Genomic DNA, 23180 nt, shown 5'->3' on the forward strand with positions numbered 1-23180 from the left:
TGTTTTAGCTCCTCCTCCATTAAACTTAATTCTTCGTAAACAGATGTTTTTACTGACAGGTGGGTGGAGCTTCTGTGCTCACAAACAGAACTGTGCATACCCAGTGTTGCCAACTATATTTAGCGAGTTTTCAGACCCTCTTAGCGACTTTTTTTTCTAAAAAGCGACTAGCGAGAAATCTGGCAACTTTTTCTGGTGTTATTGGAGACTTATTTATGACGACACATTTGCCGGTCACTTTTGCCGGTAAAGGAGCAGGGTTGGAATTGTGACATTAAAAAAACCCAATAATTGCTAAAAGAAATTTAATTTGTAGTTCCAAATAAACTCTAAATGCATTTAGGACGTTTTTTCCTCACTTTATGTCTCTTCCACGATGTTGTTTCTCTCTTCAACAACGTAGGTTACAATTACATTATGCAAATTAGGAGATGACGTCATTTAGCGACTTCTAGCGACTTTTAGGACAACCAATATCACTTTTCAATACTGAGGAGTTGGCAACACTGTGCATACCTGGCTTGACTATATTAGTTATAGCTGCTCTTCCTGACATCACACAGAGCCAACGATCAATAAAGATTTCCGGGAATGGAGTGTTAAGAGCAGTCTAAATTAATGAGGAGGTAGATAACGAGGAAAACTATAAGTTTATCCTTTAAACCAAAATATAAGCATATGAAACAGTGTCAACAGAGTCATGCTGATTTTTTGGGAGCCAAATATAACAATCGAAATAATCTGTGGCATTGTCTTCTATGATGATTAAGATTTTTGTCAAGTATAAATATATATGACGTTTACTTACTAGACAATGAAATGCGATACATACGTTGTCATTAATGGTGCACTGGTAACAGCTTCACAGTAAAATATGGGCAGTAAACGGCAAACCCACATTAATTAGCTGGACTAACGCTAGCTTTGCTCAGAAGATCTCAAAACTAGCTAAAAGTGCCTTTATGTTGATGACCGTTAAACATTGTCCTAAACAACAGACGTTATCACTTAGTTCTTCTCGTACAAACACAGTACAGCTTACATACAACTCAATTTTCCAGAAAAACACATTCACGACTTTATCTTTTTCTACCTGTAACAGATAAATTACACCTGGGACCATAGCGTTATGTGATTGGTGGAGAGTAACAATCAGAGTTCAGTTCACAGGATAACCTTTAATGTTTAGATGTTTCCTTTTTAGACTTGTGCAAAGTTATGAATTCATAAGAGTAATAATTTTCTGCATTACTCTCTTTAATTTTATTATTATTACTTTTATTGAATCAGGAAGTCCCACAAAGATCAAATCTATTTTACAAGGAAACCTCGCCAAGGCAGCAGCCATACAAACTCAAAACATCTTTTTTCTTATTTGCAGCACATTATTTGTAGATCTTGATCACCTACACATCTGATAATGTCTCTGACTGAGGTAGGTGGTGCTCATTTGATCCATTTTGTGGAGAAGTTGTACGATCCATTAAACACTGCTGCAGACTAAAGCAGGAAGTCTGGGTTTAAATGTGATCAAAATTATGGCACAAATGATAGTTCATCATATGTACTTTGTGTGTGTGTGTGTGTGTGTGTGTGTGTGTGTGTGTGTGTGTGTGTGTGTGTGTGTGTGTGTGTGTGTGTGTGTGTGTGTGTGTGTGTGTCTTACAGAGACACAGCGGTCCCCAGTGCTGTTGGCAGCACTTTGGCTGCATGACGTTCTTCACACAGATGTGCTGACATCCCTCCAGCTGCAGCTCCCTGCTGCCGATGTTCACCACATAACTGCAGCACAGCGAGACTCGAGGTAAACAAACTGCCTTAATCATACCACTGCTGCCAGCGCTACTAATTACTACTGCAAATCTCACAGTTAGCATTCATGAGTTATCCTTGAATCTAAGCTTTGCATGATTAATAAAGGTGGAATTATGTTGCTGTCATTATTTATTTAACAGGGAAGGTGCATGTTAAGGTACACTGGCATAAAAATGATGTAAACATGTCAGATTTTGGCAGAAATGTTCATTTACAACAGTGATCCTAGAGGAGGGTCACATGAAACAATATACAATATGCAAAAGACATACAGGTGTACAACATAACACACATAAAGGCATTGCTATAGGTAAGCTGTTCCAGTCTTCACTTCATGTTAACTGTGGGTATGAAGCTTGACCTGTACCTGCAGTTGGTGATGCCAGTGCTGCTGAAGCCGCGGGGGCAGCTCGCAGTGATGGCAGCAGCACAGGAAGTGCAGTCTGTTTGTACCTCCAACCTCTGCAGGATATCACATCGACCAGGAGGAGGAGTCTGAGGAAGGAGAGGAGCTGTTTACAGTCTTATACCACTCTCTGTCCACATTTCACAACATCACTGTTAATATGGACAGACCCCTGCAGATTGCATTCTAATACATCTCTGTTTTTAATGAGCAACAATTTGTGATAAGACATCTTCTGATATTCCCACAACTGATATTTATAACTAACAATCACTACTACAGGTAGCATAAAGATAATAACAGGTGTGCCACAGCTGTTGGTAAGATCGATGGTAAGAGTAGTTGTATCATCACAGTAGTAATAATACAACAGTAGTAATTACAGAACCCGTTTTTACACAAAAAGCAGCAAAAAAAAGAAGTGCAAACCAAACTGCATTCTTTAAATGCATTTTAAGACTTGATGTGTGTTTGATTAAATTATATGTTACGTTTCGGTGTGTCAGTGTTTTGTTTTTGCGTGACTGTTATGTATTTCCTGCTTTACTTTGAAAGTCTGTGTTATCTTAGTGTGTTCAATTTACATTTTCCCTGTCTCGTCAGTTCTAATTTGCCCCAGCTGTGTTTCCCTCCTGTGGTCCATTCCCTGATTGCTCCTTCTATGTATTTAAGCCTTGTGTTTCAGTATGTCATGGTCGCGATCTCCCCCGTGTTGTAAATAGTTTGGTGTTTTTGTTGTAAATAAATAGTCTGTTGTAAATAGTTGTGAATGGGTTTGTTAATATTTTCGTTTGAGACACCTTCGTTTTGGGATTTTGGTGGAGGGCCTTCGTGGTTTTATTTTCCTTATTTTTATTTTCCTGCGTTGCACCCCGGTTGCCTAGGCCGGGGTGTAACATATAGAGTGCTGGTATCATTTAATCTTGTTTTTACTGAAATAACTGACAATGACGACTGCAAAGAAAAAGAATAAGGAATAAATACCAGCAAATTACAATAACCTCAAACCCTTACATACATATATAAGAGTTTTCACATTAACAGCAGTTCTTTTAGAAAACTATGTTTTAAAGTTGCAGAAGGTTGCCAATTTTTTTAAACTTATTTAGATAAAGGCTCTCAAACTCTACAGCTGGGATTATTCTCTATACTGATACATCCATCTCTGCTTATCCATGTCAGGGTCGCGGGGGGGCTGGAACCTAACCCAGCTACCGTCACCAATCTGACACAGGGCTAACACAGAGGGACCAACAACGCAATGAACGCACAAGCATCTCAGTATTTTGGATGCCTTAGTAGACTGTAGCAACCAGGAATTGAATCACCAACCTACTGATCAGAAGCTGACCTGTTCTGCAGCACATTCATGATAAAAGCGGAGACCGTGTAGTGGTGAATGGATGTTTTAACTTATCTAAGTGAAGTAAAAACTTGAAAGTACATTCTGCCTCCGATTACTGAAACTGTGTATGACTCCAACTCATAATTGCTGTTTGGTTAAGTTCTGGAGCACTTCATCATTTTCACACAACAAATTCAGTCTGCTGTTTGATGGCCTGCACTGTGAACGTTATTAAAACAGCCCTGGTGATGATACAGCAACGTCAGCAGAGTTTTCTTACTTACAGACAGTGGACTAAATGTTATGGAGTCTGCAGGATGTGGCTCTTTAACACAGAGACATTTTTTTGGGTGTTTAACCCATAGGAGGAACCAAAAGTCAGACCAATGCATCCTTTGTTGCTTCAATACCGGCCAGATATTGCTCAATGGATCCGTTCTATAAACAAACAACTGAGAGACTGTTTGGGAATGGATCTTAAAAATGTTTTAGAGGTTTAGTAATAAATTTGATAATGTTGGCTGGGCAACATGAGATAGGGGTAGTTATATAGAATTCAGTGATCATTTACATTATCACTTTTCAGGTGGTCTGGTGGTGGCAAGAAGCAGTGGCAATAGAAGCATGAAGTTCCACTAACATCAAACGTATTTTTCACGGTGGCAGTGATACATTTTGCACAAAACATAGATGTCCAGAACAAGAGAAATACGTCTCCTTCAGCATGTTCCTCAGGTCTTTCTGCAGAGACACTCTGCAGTGTGTAGTAAGAAAACACAGTTTTCCTCGTATCTGCTTTTTGTTCTTTGTTTACATTTAGTTTGGTGATGGAAGACTTTGACCAATCACAGGCTTTTCAGACCAGACCAGAAGTAAAAAATGGCGTTGCAAGGGATGAAGCAGCTGCCTACACTTAACAGAATGGGGTTTAAGTCCTGTATGAGGCCAGAAAAGAGCCTGGCTTCTGAAGCAGGTGCAGATGCTTGTCTGCTGTTAAGGGCTTAAAACAGAGTGATGAGAGCTGGAGGGCAGTTTTCCGTGTTCAGTTTTTATTTGTTTGTTTGTCTGTAGATTTATGCCTCATGCAGCTTTAAACTCAGGATATCTTGTCTGAGTTCATGAACTACTTGAAAATACAATGCCTTTAATATTTGGAATATCTAATTATAATGAACTTTCCAACTTTCCAAAGCGCTATTACTTCTTACTAAGCTGGTTTAGGACCTAAATATATAATACCTTTTTAACAGCTTTGTTTGTGTTGGAAAGCCGTTTCTATGTACAGACAGATATACCAAACTGTTTTTAATGTGATTAATTATTGTTTGCAATCACTTTTACGCAATAAAGAATCAACCCGACTCGCTGCTCCAGATCTTTCAGCAAAAACATTACAAAGTAGAGATTATTAAAGGAAAATTACCACAAAATCAAAGGCTGTGATATTAAGAAAACATGTGCTTATAAAAATCTGAGAAAAGTTGTAGGAGAGCACAACCTGACAAATGGCCTCACTTTGTAACTTCAAGGTTAAATATTTTGAGTTTCTGAAATTGTTTAGCCCTGTTAAGCTGATGCAACTCTGTTTTAAAAAAAACTCTGGGTCTCATTTGCAGCTTTACTCATTTGTATCATGCAGAGATGTCTATGATGTGGAAGTTCCAGGTTTGCAGTAGCAAATGATTGACTTTACTGTATACACAGTCCCATGCGTAGTTTGTCACACTGAGCTGTTTAATGTTTGTCGTTTATGTTTACAGCTAAGCTGTTTGGGTTGTTTTTTTAATTCACCTTCATATCACAACAACAAAGCTTTAACACCTCTGACAGTCGCAGGTTACGTTCATCAGTGGTGACACTGAATTAGAGAAAGTATAGTTACTCATGCCTGCATAAAGTAATAGAAATACACTAATATACTGCTTTATTGTCATTAAAAAACAATTACGCATTGAATGCTAACTGATACTAAATTTCAAAACAGTTGTATTGAGTTTTATTTGTGATCAAATAGTGCAGTAAGCATGTAATCATAGTATTTACATCATGGAAACATTTCACTGTTAAGCTCATCTACTTAAAGAAAAGCATGTTACAGTTCATTTTTCTGTGTTCTGCAATTTTCAGATTCAAAATTATTCATTGTTTCCATCATAAATTTTGCTCAAGCTTCTTCAGACTTATTCAATCCAACCTAATTTTATTCACAGAGCACTCTTTAAAAACAAGAGTGCTGTACAAAGCGCCAAAACACGCCACAACAAATCAATAAAAAAATAAACAAGACGGTAAGGACACACCACTCTCATTCTAAATTCAAAGCCAGGGAATAAAAATCAGTTTTAAAATGTGATTTTAAAACAGGCAATGAGGGGCCATCCTAACATGGGGAGGGAGATCACCCCACAGTTTGGGGGCGAATAGCTAAAAAAAAGTCGATCTCCACTGGTTTTCAGCTGACCTCAGTGGCCTTGAGAGAGTGTATGGAGTCAGAAGCTCAGATATGTGCAGTGGTGCTGATTCATTAAAGGTTTTTAAAATAAATTTTAAAAAACATCTTAAAAAGGGGTAATGGAGGGAGGTGTTAACCATACAGTTACATTTTTGACATTTGCATCCATGATTCAAAGACAGTAGGTGGTACATGACCTCAGCGTGGTGGTGTAGTTGGAGGTGTGTTACCTGTTGTTTCACTGAAGGTAGCAAGCAGAGCAGTGGCAGCAGCAGCAGCAGCAGCATGGCTCAGAGTCTCACATCCAGATACAAAAACAAACCTACTAATCCTCCTCAGTAAGCAAAACAAAAATCAGTTAAAAATAATATAAGAATATGTCCAGAGAGTTGTAACTAAACTCGTTTCCTCGCTCCCGTGTCAGCGCTGAACTTCAAATAAAACCTGAACTACTAACTACAGGAAAAAATACAGATAGCAACATCCTCTGTGCAGGAAAAACAAAACGATTAGAACACAATAGCCAAGTATTCCTCAGATAATGATTGGGAAAGCTGAAGTAACCTGCTGCTTAAAGACGTGGAAACGCTGGAAAAATGTAAGCACTTAGTGAAAAAAAAATCCAAAAAAATACACAGGGTTGATCCAACCAACAATTAACAGCAGGCTCACTTGGGACGCTGTTATGTGGGAAATGACCAACAAACAACAGCAAACGAATGGACTCTGAGCTCAGCGTGCAGCGAGGCAGAGAGGCTCCAGCAACTACTTGTGTCACGTCTTTCCTCCCTAATCTAGGAAGAGAAAGAAAGAGGAAAAAGCACACAAAGTGGTAGAATAGGAACCTCCCAGTAGGAAGGTCATCACCTCCTACCACTCCCCCAGTAACAGCAGAGACACTTGTTTTATTCACAAAAGAATGAGCAATATAGTCGCACACAAACACACCCATGGAAATCAACTGTGATGACTTCAGACCACAGATTCACAAACAGCCATGAGATAAACATCAAAACAGAACTTTACTTTAGTTAAAGATATCAAAAAGCTGGACAGTATGCAGTGAAGTTTTCCATTTTTCCATTTTCTGTCTGCACAGACATACCCAGACATCCCTCTCCCTGGTCACCCCCTCTCCCCAGGAAGAGCTGGAGGAAGTGAATTGCCACTGTGTGCCCTAGATCCTCTGGGGGTATGTTTTTACGGAGGATTTGCCTTTCCCAAGGCAAAATGGCTCTTAGTGACGAGCCAGACCATGTGGAAAAGATATATATAAATCTTAGAAAGTTTGTATCTGTCTTGTGTGAAACTTGTATGAAAAGCATACAAGAGTGAAAACAGATATAAGATCCCTTGAAAAATTATATAATGAAACTTGTATGTTTTGGATACTTACTAAAACAATATATGAAAGTAATGAGAAAGTGGCCACTTTCATATAAGCCTTACATGATTCACTATATGAAGTAGGCCACATCTTATGCAAGTCTTTTGTAAGTTTTTACTATTTCTTTTCCATATGGGAGACCAAGTGTGATTCATAAGACCCTAATGGCAGAGATAACTTTGCACTGACAGGGGTCCCACCTAGGAGCCAGGTCTGTGGACCCTCCACCCACAGGAGGGGTTGTAGGTTGCAGTGAGGCCTTGGTGGTCTGATCTCCGGTTACTGAAACTGAAATAGTGAAATCCTAATATACTCTTATCCAAGGTTATTATTATCATTAACTAAAACGAAACTACAAACTAAAAGTAGGTGTTAAAAATAACTTGTTTATAAACATACAAAGTACTCTATAAAGTAACTGAAATGATACTATCAGCTTAGACAAATAACTAAGGAAATAATAAAAATAAGCAGGAAATGTATTCAGTTTCAGTCAGTGAGGTCAGATTTGTCAACACGGCAATGCTTATAAAACTTTGGCTCATTTGTTCACTTGGATATGTAACAGGAAGTGTAGTAACGTCTGCTCAAAACTTCTTTAATCTTGTCCCTAAAAATACCACAAACACACCTGTTAAAAACACAAAAACTAAAACTTTCAATGAACCTTAAAAAAAAAAAAAAATCAATAGAACCTAAAAAACATTAAAAAAAAAAAACCACAAATTAAAAAAATTAAGATTCATATCATTAACAATGAAATAAAAACAATATTAGTGGCAATATGTATAAAACTATATTTAAAAAAACAGATTTCAGACAAGCACAGCAAAAGGAAATTCACTGACTTGTGTTACTCCAGGTAACACAGGCTCATCTTGTGTAGTCGCCCCTAAAAGCCTGTTTTGACCCAGGACAAACCCTGATGTTGCATCTCAGACCATGCAGCACTAACCAGCAGAGTAACTGCATTTTTACTTATTTTCTGTATCTTCAGCCATGCCAGCCTGTGACTCACACTCTGGGTCAACCTGACCTGTGCTCTCTCTCCTCTGCACTCTCTGTGTGGTGAGTGTGTGTTTATTTACTGGAGTGAAGACAGGTGTGTTTAAGCTTCATGAATCAATACCTCTTCCACAGACACTTAATAATGCCTCAGTCTGAGCGTGTTCACCATTGCCATCTTTCTATTTACCAATCAGATGTGACAAGCGAGGAGTGGATCTGACTCTGTAAACTCTCTGCTCATTGGCTGACCACCTGTGACAGACAAATTATTAATAAGAAAGCATATCCTGGAGCAGATCCTCTTCTATGACTCTTAAACTGGAAAGAAAAAAATTAATGAGATGTTTTATTTACTATGACCTGAACCCAAGTGACCAAGCCCAAACGTGTTTCCTGATGTCAAAGAGTGAGGGAGATAAGAGGCGTTTTCCCATAGATTTCTATACAACCGGAAGTCTTTTTGCAGCCAGAGCAACCGCCCCCTGGTGGCCAATCAAAATTTGCATTGCGGTCAGGAAGTCTGACAGAGGAACGGCAAAGAGAGTGCAGTTGTATTTCAAAATAAAAGCCCCTGAGTAGACTAATTGTTCCTGTTGTAATTTGAAGTTGTACAAAGGACAGAACAGAACTAGGGTGCAAAGTCACAGATATATCTACTGACTACTGTACTCCTGAAGTTATCGGCTAAATATTTTGATAGTTTGAGATCTCAGATGGGATATGACAGTGCTTCATTTACTCTGACACACTGGGATCTCTCAAAAATGACTTTTCTCCATTAAAATATGTGCTCTTGCAGTGTTAAAATGCAGTTATATTGTTTTTAATTCTCTAAAGCAGAATGTTTTGAATGACCTCTAACTAATGCTACTAAATATTTGTAATAGATGGTGATTAATGATATTCATCCTACGAGGTGTGTCTCAGAAGAGCAGCAGTGAGATTGTGAGAATTCGTCTCCTCTCCCAGCCCAGAGCTTCAAGCGGATTTCCCCTCCTGCTCGTTCCAGTGCAGCGGTGTGATTTGGACGGATTTCCTCGTGAGCTGACACAATTCCCCGTCTGCTTCGAATGACAACCGTGAACAAATGCAAAAGCGGTGTTTCTTTCCTGTTTTAATCCAGCCAGGCTCGATAAACAGACACAGCAAGGTGACTGTCACTGGAGACAGGGTCAAGGGTCAGACAGAACAATAGCAGGAAGCGAGTGCTTTACCACAGTTTACTGCCTTGCTCACTGACTTTCCAGCGGCAGACTTTATTCTGACAGATGTTCCAAACGGCTAAAAGAATCTAACCACGAGTCAGAAGCTTTTTAAGTTTCCCTCATGTTTACAAGTTGCACTATTTTGCTGTTTCATCTGGTATCCTGGTAAAAACCATAGACTGTATATAAAAGATGAACGCAGCCGCTTTGGCAGTACCCATTAGTCTACCATTAAAGTTTCAAGCTGAGCATTTTGGTCATCGTCGTACTGTATATGACACGGAGTTCTCGGCTTGCAGCATGTACAGTGCAGCGATTCCCATTAGCAATCAGAAGGATAAAGAAGGGAAGCAAGGCTGAGTCGCCTTAAAGATTTACCCACAGTGTCACGGTCGGATCACTCCTGAAACCTGGATTTGAAAAGCTAAGACGAAAACAAAATGCTGAGACTGTGGGTGATGTCATGGTGGCCATGAGCATTTTTCACGTACAGTCTTTGTTTGCAGCCTGTTGGTCATTCGAAAGAAAGCAGGGTGAAAACTCCATCTTAGTGTAAAAAATGTAAACTTTTAACAATTAAATGTCAGAGATTTTATTAACGGGAAACTCAAAACTCCATGATTAGGGACAGTAAATATTAAATGAAATTTAAATTTAGGCACTAATGAAGTTGAATGAGTTCAATAGTTATATGATTTCTGGTTTTATGAGTTATTCTGTTTTCATTGCATGCATAGATTTATATATTATTTACTCCAAATTTGTTTATGTGTCTTAATGCATCACATTAACACTTTTATTGGGGAGTTCAAGAAATATTCAGCCTCTAATCGACTGATTCATGTTTTTGGGCATGAATGTCCAACCTTTGTGTTTGTAACAATGAAGTCTTTCATCTGTTCTGTCTCATATGTACTGACTTGGGTCCATGTTCATGTTTACTAATTAAAAAATGAATTAAGGTTGAAAATGTCCATGTTAGGAAACAGGGGGAGTCAGTGGAGTGAATCAATTTACAGTCTTTTACAAGATTTGGTTTATTTTTAATATGTTTTTAAATTTAAATAGGTTCTTAATAACATTAAAATGGGATGCTACAAAACAGATTGTTTAAACTAAATTAGCTGAGCACAAGCATTTCATGAGGGGCCAACAATAGGTAAAAAAAAAAAAAAAAGTTGATCTTGTGACACCTTTTGATTGATAGCCCCACTAGCTGCAATAGTAATGCACTTTCACTGTTTCAAAACCTTTGGCACAATTTATGGGGGGGGCTCGGATGTCCCTGTGTCCCAGTGACCTCAACCTCAGTAAATGCCTCCAATCAGCACTGTGAGCTGGAAATGAGAGACGAGCAAAAAAAAAAACACAGGCACACAAAAAACAATGAAAGACATGAGAAAGATCGGGAACAGTTACTGCTAACAACACCATTCACTGCGGACTCTTCAGTGATCCGAACATGAATCAGACAGAAAAGGAGAGTGGCCTGAGACGAAAAATGCCTTGAGTCAGCCGGAAAACAGCCAAGCAGATGAGAAAAGCATGACAGATAAGAGGAAACGAGAATGGATTTACTATCAGTGTCACATCCCTCTGGTGTTCCCTGATGCCTCTCTGTTCCAGCTGTTTGTCAAAGAAGCCTTTAACTGCATTCAGCAATATCCAGAACACCTCGCAGCGCTCCATGTACCAGGTTAAAAGTGGTTCACAAGTTCATGCGAGTTTAAAATGTGCAGCTGATGTGAGAAGGTTTGATTCTTTGCTTCTGAGCTCACGATTTGAGACGTTCTACACATGTTATTATCATCTTTGTCTGATCTGAGAAAATTCACCTGTTTTCTTAAACAAGAATGCATCGATGCAGAGAGCATCGTTTCATGATATTTTTATTACAGTATGATGACGTTAGCCTATTATGGCATCATTGTACTCATGGTGAACTTTAGCATTTGAACTTAGTTGCTCAAGTTCAAATGCTTAGCCAACCAAGGTACTCATGTCCCTCAAGGCCTAGTATGTTGTTGTGAAGTTTGAAGACGATCCATAAAAATGGTGGGTAATATAAAGTTTTTACTGATTTTCAGATTTGATGTGAACTTGACTTTGAATTTCACCAAAATTAAATCAGCTTGAGCTGTTATTGGTGTCCACCGTCATGGAAAATTTTCAACATGATATCTTGAAAACTGGATGCTAGCTTGCTAACAGACAGACCAACATTGTTACAGGCTCCCTCCTTTTGGTGGGAGCATAAAACAGCCTTTATTCTGTTAAATGTTGGCCACAAAGTCAAATTGGGGCACTGTGCCATTATGTACAAAAAGGAGTTGACTCAGCTGGTTTTGGATGCAAAACCAAACTAAACTGTGAACTCAGTCAAATCAAACTGTAAACAGATAATGGTAATGTTAGCAGTACATCTGCCGCATAGCAAGAAGTCTTAATTGCCACATTTCATGTTTAATGTTCATGGTTTTAGTTGCTCAGCTATTAATGTTAGCTAACTTTAAAGAAAGCTTTCACAGGACTCTCTGTACTAACAGATGACCTAACTTTTGACGCTACTTTGGTATACAATAGAGTTCAGGGTCCACACTCATAAACTGAAATCATCACGCCTCCATCACCATGCTGACAGGCGTCCAAACATCTCTGCTTTGGTCTCATGTGTACAAAGGACACTGATCCAGAAGTCTTTGTGGTTTATTCAGATGCAGTTTTGTAAACCTAAGCTTGGGAGTGATGGTTCTGTTTTTTAAAGAGTAGAGGCTTTCTCCTGCCAACCCTTCCAAACAAGCCACACTTGTCCAGTCTCTTTCTAACTGTGCTGTCATTAACTTTAATGTTTAGCATGCTAACTGAGGCCTGTAGAGCCTGATATGTAGCTCCTGAGCTTTTTGCTTTCTCTGAGTGTTGCGCAGTCTGACCTTGAGATGAATTTTCTGGGACATCTATTCCTGGTGGCTGTCTTGAATGTCTTTTTTCTTGTGAATAATGTTTCTCACTGAAGAATGAATGATGTCTTCCCTCCTTGGTGTTGGGTTAAGACACACCTAAATGCTCCAGACCAGCAAACTGTTAAAACTACTTCTACTTAATTCTATTAAGCAAAACTAAGGGTTACTTAGTTTTTCACACACTGTTTCTTCATTCGGGTTATTTTGGGTAATTTCTGTTAAATAAATGATGAAACACTGTTGTTATTATCTGATTTTATCTAACTTTAAGACTTGGAAAGGAACAAATGATTTCTTTATGTCCTGATATGTAAAACGTTAAAATTATAACTAAAAGAGGGTGCTCCAAACAGCAGAGGTAATAGCACAGTTCTCCTGTGCTTGCCCAACTAACCCTTTGTTCCCCCAAAATCATTTATTAAGTCATGATGGCTCTTTTTAGTTTTATTTCTTTACATGAAAGCAGAATATTGGGTCTAAATTCTTTCCTATTGGTCTTTTGACCTGCTGGAAGGCACAGGCATGGGTCAGATAACAAGCTTTGCTGATCAGGCACTTCCTGGTACAGTATCGCTGGCCTTGGCCTGTTAAAGTGTCCCTAGAAAGGAAATCAGCCAATCTTCATGATGAGCAGCGTCAACAGACAGGAAATAGAGGAAGTTGAATGAGTTGAAAGTCGGCAGTATTTTTCGTGCCACTAAACCACCAAGTCATCAAAATCTCACTACGTGGTGACAGTGATTTACTGCTGACGGGTACCAGGAGATTAGAAATACTGAGGTCATGAATCAAAGTCAACCAACAACCTGCATTTGAAAATTCTCAGAAGTCGTGCAGACGTTTTTGAGGGGTTTTTTGTTTAGCTTCCGTAAAATTCCAAACCACTCTGTTATATCCAGACATAAAGGTATAAATCCTGTTTGAAAGCCTCCGTCACACAGCCAGGGACACTATCTGATATAGAAATTCTGAATATTTTAGAATTTCTTTTTGGCATAAGAGGATGAACTTCAGATCAATCAAAAAAATAAACGTTTTTAGGCCGATTATGCGACCTCCTCTGCCCCGAAGGCTGCAGTCCCCCCCTCGCTAAATGATCCGTATCGCCTCAGAGCTGTGGAGGCTCGATCTGAGCATAAGCGGTCTGGAGCCAAGAGGAAAATCATATATAATCCCACGGGGCCCAAATATGTTTGGATTCCCTTGATGATGCAGATGAGTTCTGGTGTGCATTTCCACTGAGCTGTAGAGGAAATGCAGCAGCACCACCCCCACACTGCTTTTTTAATTTAAGCCAGAAAAAAGAAATAATCTGGTGCTTAATTACAACTTTTGTCTTATTTTAGTCGTAAGACTAAGAGCAAAGGGTTCAGACATTTTTCATAGTGCATGTTATTTAACAGAATTCAGGGTCATTATGCTCAGCTAAATACTGAACTTAGAGGATAAAAATAAAGCAGCGATCCTGTTGCAATAGTATCGATCGGATACCAATACCAGCATTGTTATCGATAGTTAGATTGATCCAGCCCAGCACTAGTGCAAACTCAGTTCAGCTTTGGTGTCATCAGTGTCAAGATGCCAGGTTGGTCCCAGGTTGGTGGTAAAGGGGTTACAAGTGAGCTGGGAACATAAGTAACGCTAAAAAATATATCTTTCCATTTCTCACTAGAACCAGAAGAAAAGTCGCTCCATCAGGCGATGGCATACTGATTTCGTAAAGGGATGTGACAATCCGTTAAAGCAGCAGTTTAATGGAACTGTTGTGCAAACTTACTGTAAAACATCCTGGACACACCCTGGTGTATTCACTTCCTGTACACTATAAATACAAGCAATGTTCTTACTGAGCATAAACTGGTGCATTTAACCCAATATATATTCTGCTTTTCAAATGTAACTTTCTGATACTAAGCTATTTGGATTTTTCACACATATTGAGGAGTACATGGCCAAAAATACAAACATTGATACTAAGCACAAAGACTCACGGGACTGTAAACATTTAGCTTCTAATCTGTAATCATGTTGTGGTTATTACTTCAGTTCTGCTGTGTTTAGATTTTAATTGTTGTGGATGTGTGATGAGGTTTCGAGTGTGCATGTGGTTACAATTTGGCCACCATGACCGACGCTTCAGTAGAGATCAATGAGTCGCTGCACTGATCGCTCAGGGCTGGTACCAGAGTTCTATCTGGACGCAGCGTTTTCAGTGGGAGAAACATCCAAGTGACTTCTTCAGTCTCAGCCGACTGCAGGTTTTCCCAACCAATAAATTTGCATAATTACTGAAAGTAGCACCACTGGTGGGCTGAGAGGTCAGTTTCTTGATCATTAATACCGGTATGCAAATTGTTATGACCCTTGATTAACAACCATTGATCACTGACAATTGATCAACGGCCATGAATACCATTCACAGAGTTGGGGAATGCTTCTTTTAACATTTTAAATACTGACAAAAAAGCAATTTATGGAGACATTATTTTATTGTTTTTTAGCTCTTTTTTTTTTTTAAATAAAGGGCATTTAGGGCAGCACGGTGGCACGGTGGTTAGCACTGTTGCCGCACAGCAAGAAGGTCCTGAGTTCAATCCCACCATCAGGCCGGGGTCTTTCTGTGTGGAGTTTGCATGTTCTCCCCGTGTTTGCGTGGGTTCTCTCCGGGTACTCCGGCTTCCTCCCACCGTCCAAAGACATGCAGCTTGTGGGGATAGGTTAATTGGATAATCCAAATTGCCACTAGGTGTGAATATGAGTGTGAATGGTTGTCAGTCCCTATGTGTTAGCCCTGCGACAGACTGGCGACCTGTCCAGGGTGTACCCCGCCTCTCGCCCTATGACAGCTGGGATAGGCTCCAGCGCCCCCCGCGACCCTGAAAAGGATAAGCGAATGGATGGATGGATAAAGGGCATTTAACTTAAAATGAAAGAGAACTCCTAATCAACTCTAACTTGTCCTTCTCAAATAGATTTTTAATTTAACTAAAGCCAGCTTATCAAATTTTGCAGTCTGAGTTTTAAGGCTTGTCAGACAACCTGCTCATCGGCTACTAGAATATCACAAATACAAAAAAGGATATTTCTACTTTGCAACAACAAATTATTTATCTTCTGTCACCACAATATAAAGGTAAAGAACAAAAGCACAGTGGAGTCCTCACGGTGACTGAGGTGTGAAGGAAAACATGCAATTTTCAGTCTTTATGAGTTTTACTTCTGCTGAGCTAACAGAATGAGTAACTGACTTCTAGTGTAATCAGCACATCACTCGCAGTTCTTTTTATTTCTTTTGCTGCCGGTGAGCCGGACATTTGTCAGTCATTTTCCACAGAAGCGCAGAGTGAACAGACCTCCTTTGGTTTCGGTCAGATTGCTGCATCAGCTGAAAAGTTTGCAGACTGTGGTTAAATCCTGCTGATTTTTTCAAAGAACCAAACCGCCAAAATGGGAATTAATATTTCATGGGAAAGCTTTCAGTTTCATTTTAATTCAGTGGTATTTCCCGTTTACAATGCCCAATAATGTTAAACAACAGTGGTGACGGGTGGGAGAGCATCCTATGTGTCATTTGTATTGTAAGAAAAACAAATTACATAAAACACAAAGCAAAATATATTAAAAATAACACTCGATGATAATACTACATTTCAGAGTTCATGATGATAATAATATCAGGACCCTTGTGTCTTTTTACAAAATAAGCTTCAGGATGGGAAACATCCGTCTGTCCAAAAGCAACAATTATATTAATATCATATTATTAAAAAGCTTCATTATACAGTTCAGTAATACTGCTTCATCAGTTATAATGTGCAAGAAATAAAATGTTCAGAGAGAAGATTGTGCCGAGCAGCTGTGTGTTTGTGCTATTTCAAATGAAACCCCCCCCGATCTTATCATCAGTCAGGCTGAACACACAAAGGAATAGGAACACACACACACACACAAAAGCTATTTTTGGTTTTTAAGCCAGTAAATAAAAGCAAGTAAATCAAATAACTTTGGAGTTATTTAAATGTTTTCTTTCCTGTTTTGATAAAGCTACGCTAGCCTTTTCCCTCTGCTTCCAGTATTTGTGCTAAGCTAGGCTAAACATGTCCAGCAAATGGAGGTGATCCACCTTCAGATCCGAGTCTGGATAAGACGGAGTCTTAGAAGATGAACCAGAACATAATATTGAATTAGGAGTATTGGAGCTCCCGTGGACCCTCTGCAGCGCCCAATGCTGTGCAAATCCAGTCTGTGTGTGCAACATCTACAACCCTCCGTCCCACCCCCCCAAAAAGAAAAAAATATATATAAAATTAAAAAAATTTAAAAAGAATATACAATGCATGGTTAGATACTTTACAAGAAGGAGAAGTTGTGCCAAAAAAAAAAAAAGAAAAAAAGGTCTCAGGATTTTGGCTTCGTACAAGGTCACGGGCCTCTTCTCCTGTCTCCTGTCACTGTAATCCAGTGATGTGCAGACACTACTGAGGGGGAAGGAGCCAGATTCCCACCAATCTGTAAGAAGAATGATTGCTGGGCTCAGATTTTTCAAATTACGGTGGTCACCGTCTCAGATTAGGCGATTGCAGGGTCATAAAATCCTGCATTTTCTTGCCTGAGAGACATAACGGTCGACATTTTGCTCTATGACCAATCATGTTAATCTCTCACAACAACAGGAAGGCGGCGCCATATAGAAACTTCCTGGAAAAGAATGTAAACAGACAACAGCAACCAAAGTGTTATGCGTGACTCTGTCCCCCCGCTCTGCTTCACATAGCTCTCCATTAGCCTTGATAACCCTTTTCTATTTGGCACCCCATCACTACAGGTCGCTGAATTTCACTGATGCTTCACAGTCTCTGGTCACTACTTCTACTCTCTTTCTGTATAAACACCTGTTGAGAGCAAAGCAGATTCAGGCCGTGGGTCCTCCAAAATAATCCAAACAACTCTGATAACATCACTATCATGTTTAGTTATAAACAGCTTAGTGGCATTCTGCGCTTCTACTGGTCAACATCAAAGAAGTGGAAGGACCAAAGTCACAGCACTGGTTTTCGCCCATTATGACGTACCCTTTTTGTGTTCTGACCAGAGTCGACACCCTCCGTCATCTGACTGGGCCGCAATTGTACTGATAGTGAGAAGTCTAAGCTCAGGATAAAGTCTCACTAAGCTGTGTTTGATTGGTGGCCTGTTCCTCCATCTTCAAAGAACCGAAATGCTGAGGAAACCCCCCCCCCCCAAAAGCACAGAAATGCTTTCGTCATCTAGTGCAGTGAGTCTCAATATTTTTACCCACGACTCCACCCCAGTTATTATTAATTTCTGTCAATTATTAACCAAAAAAGGGAGGAAATTTCATTTTGTGTTCATCCTCCGCATGGCCCAACACTGAGATTAAACCAATCAAACCCTGAGTCCATGTGTAAATGAACCCAATCACATGATGACTCCACCCACCAACCAGCAGCTGAGCAGTCACCTATTTGTCTGTCATCGCTGTCAACCAATCAGCCCGTGAGCTCAACAGGAAGCTCTCGGCTGCACAGCACCTCCCACTGTCGAGCGAGGAGCGAGATCAGCCTCTCTCTGCTGTCGGCTCCCGGGACAAAAATGCACCACTGCACCTCGCCCTCTGCACCCCTGCTGGCCACACCTCCTCTGGGATTAGCTTCATTGCAGCTGACAGCAAAGTGGTCCATGGTGAGGTGGCAGAGGAGGTCGGGGCCGGGCAGGTCGTCAAACACGAGAGTCAGAGCCTGGGGGTACGTCTGGTAGCCCAGCAGCACCCGGTCCAGGTCGCGGATCCTCCGGGCCTCACGCAGCTGGTACCGCTCCCTGCAGAGATTGCAACTGTCAGTAACATCCAGTTATACTTATTTCTATTAAGGAAAAAAAACAACTCATTAACTAGTGCTTTAAACATGCATTTCCAATGTATACAGGGAGTGCAGAATTATTAGGCAAGTTGTATTTTTGAGGAATAATGTTATTATTGAACAACAACCATGTTCTCAATGAACCCAAAAAACTCATTAATATCAAAGCTGAATGTTTTTGGAAGTAGTTTTTAGTTTGTTTTTAGTTTTAGCTATTTTAGGGGGATATCTGTGTGTGCAGGTGACTATTACTGTGCATAATTATTAGGCAACTTAACAAAAAACAAATATATACCCATTTCAATTATTTATTTTTACCAGTGAAACCAATATAACATCTCCACATTCACAAATATACATTTCTGACATTCAAAAACAAAACAAAAACAAATCAGCGACCAATATAGCCACCTTTCTTTGCAAGGACACTCAAAAGCCTGCCATCCATGGATTCTGTCAGTGTTTTGATCTGTTCACCATCAACATTGCGTGCAGCACCAACCACAGCCTCCCAGACACTGTTCAGAGAGGTGTACTGTTTTCCCTCCTTGTAAATCTCACATTTGATGATGGACCACAGGTTCTCAATGGGGTTCAGATCAGGTGAACAAGGTGGCCATGTCATTAGTTTTTCTTCTTTTATACCCTTTCTTGCCAGCCACGCTGTGGAGTACTTGGACGCGTGTGATGGAGCATTGTCCTGCATGAAAATCATGTTTTTCTTGAAGGATGCAGACTTCTTCCTGTACCACTGCTTGAAGAAGGTGTCTTCCAGAAACTGGCAGTAGGACTGGGAGTTGAGCTTGACTCCATCCTCAACTCGAAAAGGCCCCACAAGCTCATCTTTGATGATACCAGCCCAAACCAGTACTCCACCTCCACCTTGCTGGCGTCTGAGTCGGACTGGAGCTCTCTGCCCTTTACCAATCCAGCCACGGGCCCATCCATCTGGCCCATCAAGACTCACTCTCATTTCATCAGTCCATAAAACCTTAGAAAAACCAGTCTTGAGATATTTCTTGGCCCAGTCTTGACGTTTCAGCTTGTGTGTCTTGTTCAGTGGTGGTCGTCTTTCAGCCTTTCTTACCTTGGCCATGTCTCTGAGTATTGCACACCTTGTGCTTTTGGGCACTCCAGTGATGTTGCAGCTCTGAAATATGGCCAAACTGGTGGCAAGTGGCATCTTGGCAGCTGCACGCTTGACTGTTCTCAGTTCATGGGCAGTTATTTGGCGCCTTGGTTTTTCCACACGCTTCTTGCGACCCTGTTGACTATTTTGAATGAAACGCTTGATTGTTCGATGATCACGCTTCAGAAGCTTTGCAATTTTGAGACTGCTGCATCCCTCTGCAAGATATCTCACTATTTTTGACTTTTCTGAGCCTGTCAAGTCCTTCTTTTGACCCATTTTGCCAAAGGAAAGGAAGTTGCCTAATAATTATGCACACCTGATATAGGGTGTTGATGTCATTAGACCACACCCCTTCACATTACAGAGATGTACATCACCTAATATGCTTAATTGGTAGTAGGCTTTCGAGCCTATACAGCTTGGAGTAAGACAACATGCATGAAGAGGATGATGTGGACAAAATACTCATTTGCCTAATAATTCTGCACTCCCTGTACTGAGCCTGGGAATAGTCTATTTTCACATCAAAGTAAACATGTGAGGTTACTGAAACTAAGAGGCTTCTATCCACGGTGTGGAGAACACAACAGGAATGTGATGCTGGTGGTGGACTTACAACTTAAAATGGAGCGTGCAGACTGTAAAACATATTTAAAAGAATATGTGAGAATAAAGAGAACCAAAACAACAAAGGGCCAGTAAAATGTGGGATCGGGATCAGCAGGAACTGTCGGACTGAAACCTAAACAATCAAAAAGAGCCAGTATGTTGCAGTTTCCTGTTCCTCTTGACAGTTTCTGAATTGATGCTTCTCCTCTTTGGCTTCATTGAGCACAGACTTGAGCTGTGTGTTTTCCTTCAGTATTTCAGACTAAGCTGTCTGCACAGTACAATCTCAGCTGGTCTCTGTCTCCTCTTCTTCCTCTTTTTCTGTTGCAGACGAGGACAAACAACGATTTTTTTTCTTGCGGCAAACTTGTGACTCAGACCAAGTTTAGGGGCGACACAGAACACAGAATTGATTTTAATTTTCTAATACCTGTTGGACTTTCCTCCCCACTTTAAGGTCGTTGTCGTGCATAATTCTGCTCTATCATAACACCCCTGTATACAGGCTGTTTGAAAAGGTTTTATTTCTTTGTTCTCACCTGGATGGAGGTTCTTTAGCGAAGTCTGGCAGTGGATAGCTGACATAGTCTTCATCCAGCAGGAACACATCGGTGCTGGTTAGGATCAGAGTCCTGGGCTGGAGAACTGGAGACCGGGCAGAGCCTAAATCAGAAGAGGAGGTGCCTGAGAGTGCAGAGCCTTGGCTGGGTGGACTGCTGGGGATCTGGACCTGGTGGAAAATAATCATAATCAAAATAGAGAAAACCAAGAAGCTCAGAAATTGAAAACAGGAATTATAAAACCAGAAAAACAAGACTGGATTTGATTCTTTATCTAGAACATCAGTTTTCAGCAACAGTCAAACAGCTTTAAGAGTTTATCACAATGTTACTGGAGGCCAAATTACTGTCATCCAAAATGCTCACAGTGTCATTATTACCACAGTAGCCCATTCACACATTTAGCAGATACAGAGGAGTGTGAACATTAACTGGAAGTCACGTTTCTATCGACATGAACATCCAACGTTGCTTCTCTTTTATAGATCCTTTTATATTCACAAGCTCATTGTGGCTGCAATTATGTGCACACTGAGTTAGCCTGAGAAGATCCTGCTTCCGCTCCTGTGTGCAACGTTTCTCTAAGAAGAAGTTCTTACCTGGAAGACCAGCAGGTACAGCAGGACGTTAAAGGAGCATGGGGAGGAGGACGCCACGCTTGCTGGAGTCTTCCTCTCTGCTACAATGAAGGTCAAATCTCCCATCTCCTCCTCACTGGGATAAATGAACTTCACCTTGCTGCTGTGGACCAGCTCGTAGTTCTGCATCTTACCTGCAGGGGGAGACATATTTACATTTGTTACGATGATCATTGCTTACTGGTGGTCTGTACAGATTTTATATTTGGTCAAAAATAATACATTACAAAAAAAACCACTTAAATAGATGTTTTTCAACATTCTTGAGTTCTTCATTTTGTACAATAAAGAGTAATCTTTACTGAATATATTGAACTATGATGTTATCTATGAAGCAACCAAGAATAAGTCCCTTCACAGTGTCATGATATATAAAAGTCTAAGAAGTCAGAGAAAATCAAGATCCATACAGAGAGGAAGTGCTGTCTGTTAAGAAGATGTGGGTTTTATACTTTAATATTATATATTCACTCTTACTAGGACAACAGATGGCACCGTTGCCCGAGTTACCCGTGCTTGTGTTGGTGAACTGCGAGTAGAAGTCCTGATCGGATGGCTCTGGAGGAGGAAGCTGCTGCTGCAGACTGAGAGCTGACATCAGCTCCTGCAGGAAAACGCTCGTGCCATAGCTGTCCCTGCTCAGACAGCACACCACATGATCTGCTGAGTGACCTACAGGAGGGAGAATCGATGGAAAGCTAAGAAAATCATACAGACATTATTTATTTATTTAAAAGCAATTCACTCTTAAAGGGGGCTCATCACATCTTTCCTTACTTTCTGTCATACAAATATACATACATAGATGGATGTGCATATTAAATATGGCCCAAAATGTAAAAGTTCATGCTTCAAACTGCTTTTTCCCCCCACTATTTCCTCAGCACTCTTTGAAAAAAAAGAAAATACTCAAGAATTTCCAAGTTAAATCGCAGTTCATTCCTGGAAACTCATAACACTTTTTTTTTTTTTTTTCACAATTATTTCATTTTAATCTACCGGTAATAAATCGCCTATTTATAGGTGGAAAACCCATCACTATCATTTTCAAAGTTTGGGCGCCACTGACCAGCTGGCCCTAATCACTCTGCAGCAGGTTGACTATAGGAATGTGTCCCTACACATACAAAAACAGAACAAGCACTACTGACGCTCTCCCAGATGGTGGAGCTGATGTGCAGCTGCTGGATGTGTGACTCAGGTTTGCTTGTAACAAAGTGGGTGTTAATGTATTTTAGGCAGTTCTTTTTGTTTTAATAAATGGTATTATTTATTATTTTCCTTTAAAAAAAATTGCAGTTTCCTGTCTTTACGTGCACACACGCCTCTTGCCTTATCACCACAAATAAATTTCTATTTTATGAGAAAGTGCTGCGCGTTCAGTAAGAGGAGATAAATCTAATAGGACAGGCACACAGCTCACAGTACAAGTAAAAAAGCAAAGCTAATCTAGTTGAGTCCAAGAATAAAAATATAATGTTGGAATGTCATGAGAGAACAGGGGTAAAAGCACCCACCTACGACTCTGAAGTACTGATCAAACAGCCCAACGTTGACGGCAAGCAGATCAGAGAGTCTGATGGACATACAGCAGCACAGACATGTGTCTGGATCTCCAGAGTCTGATATGTCCAACACTGACAGAAACAGACAGAAAGAAAAAAGGAATCGAGATTTAACAAAAATGATCTCAGGGACACCACTCAGAGACATATTTTATAACTCAAACAATTGCAAAAAGCGCAATAATTCAGAAAAGAAATTTCAGGAATGACTCGACACAA

General features: G+C 40.1%; 2 protein-coding genes across 3 annotated transcripts in view; both read right to left on the minus strand.

The window, feature by feature from the left end:
- The window catches only part of stab1 (stabilin 1), a 175513-nt gene extending 168697 nt beyond the window's left edge, over positions 1-6816 (minus strand). The window contains exons 1-3 of the mRNA XM_085274736.1: positions 6249-6816; positions 2183-2310; positions 1667-1782 (exon numbers count right to left, since the gene is read on the minus strand). Of these exons, the coding sequence (XP_085130862.1) occupies positions 1667-1782; positions 2183-2310; positions 6249-6305 (301 nt within the window). The 5' untranslated portion in view covers positions 6306-6816. The remainder of the gene's footprint in view (positions 1-1666; positions 1783-2182; positions 2311-6248) is intronic.
- A 9020-nt stretch (positions 6817-15836) lies between these two features.
- The window catches only part of nisch (nischarin), a 28189-nt gene continuing 20845 nt past the window's right edge, over positions 15837-23180 (minus strand). The window contains exons 24-28 of one of the 2 annotated variants that reach the window (XM_085274740.1): positions 22914-23033; positions 21907-22068; positions 21358-21530; positions 20738-20928; positions 15837-18416 (exon numbers count right to left, since the gene is read on the minus strand). In XM_085274740.1, coding sequence (XP_085130866.1) covers positions 18089-18416; positions 20738-20928; positions 21358-21530; positions 21907-22068; positions 22914-23033 — 974 coding nt within the window. In that variant the 3' untranslated portion in view covers positions 15837-18088. Of the gene's footprint in view, positions 18417-20737; positions 20929-21357; positions 21531-21873; positions 22069-22913; positions 23034-23180 lie in introns of both variants that reach the window. The other variant, XM_085274738.1, reaches the window with a different exon arrangement.

The sequence above is a fragment of the Mchenga conophoros genome, linkage group LG5 (genome assembly GCF_057382185.1).
Source record: "Mchenga conophoros isolate Kocher_MC1m ecotype Shallow Benthic linkage group LG5, M_conophoros_male_GT1.1, whole genome shotgun sequence".
NCBI classification, from domain to species: Eukaryota; Metazoa; Chordata; class Actinopteri; order Cichliformes; family Cichlidae; genus Mchenga; species Mchenga conophoros.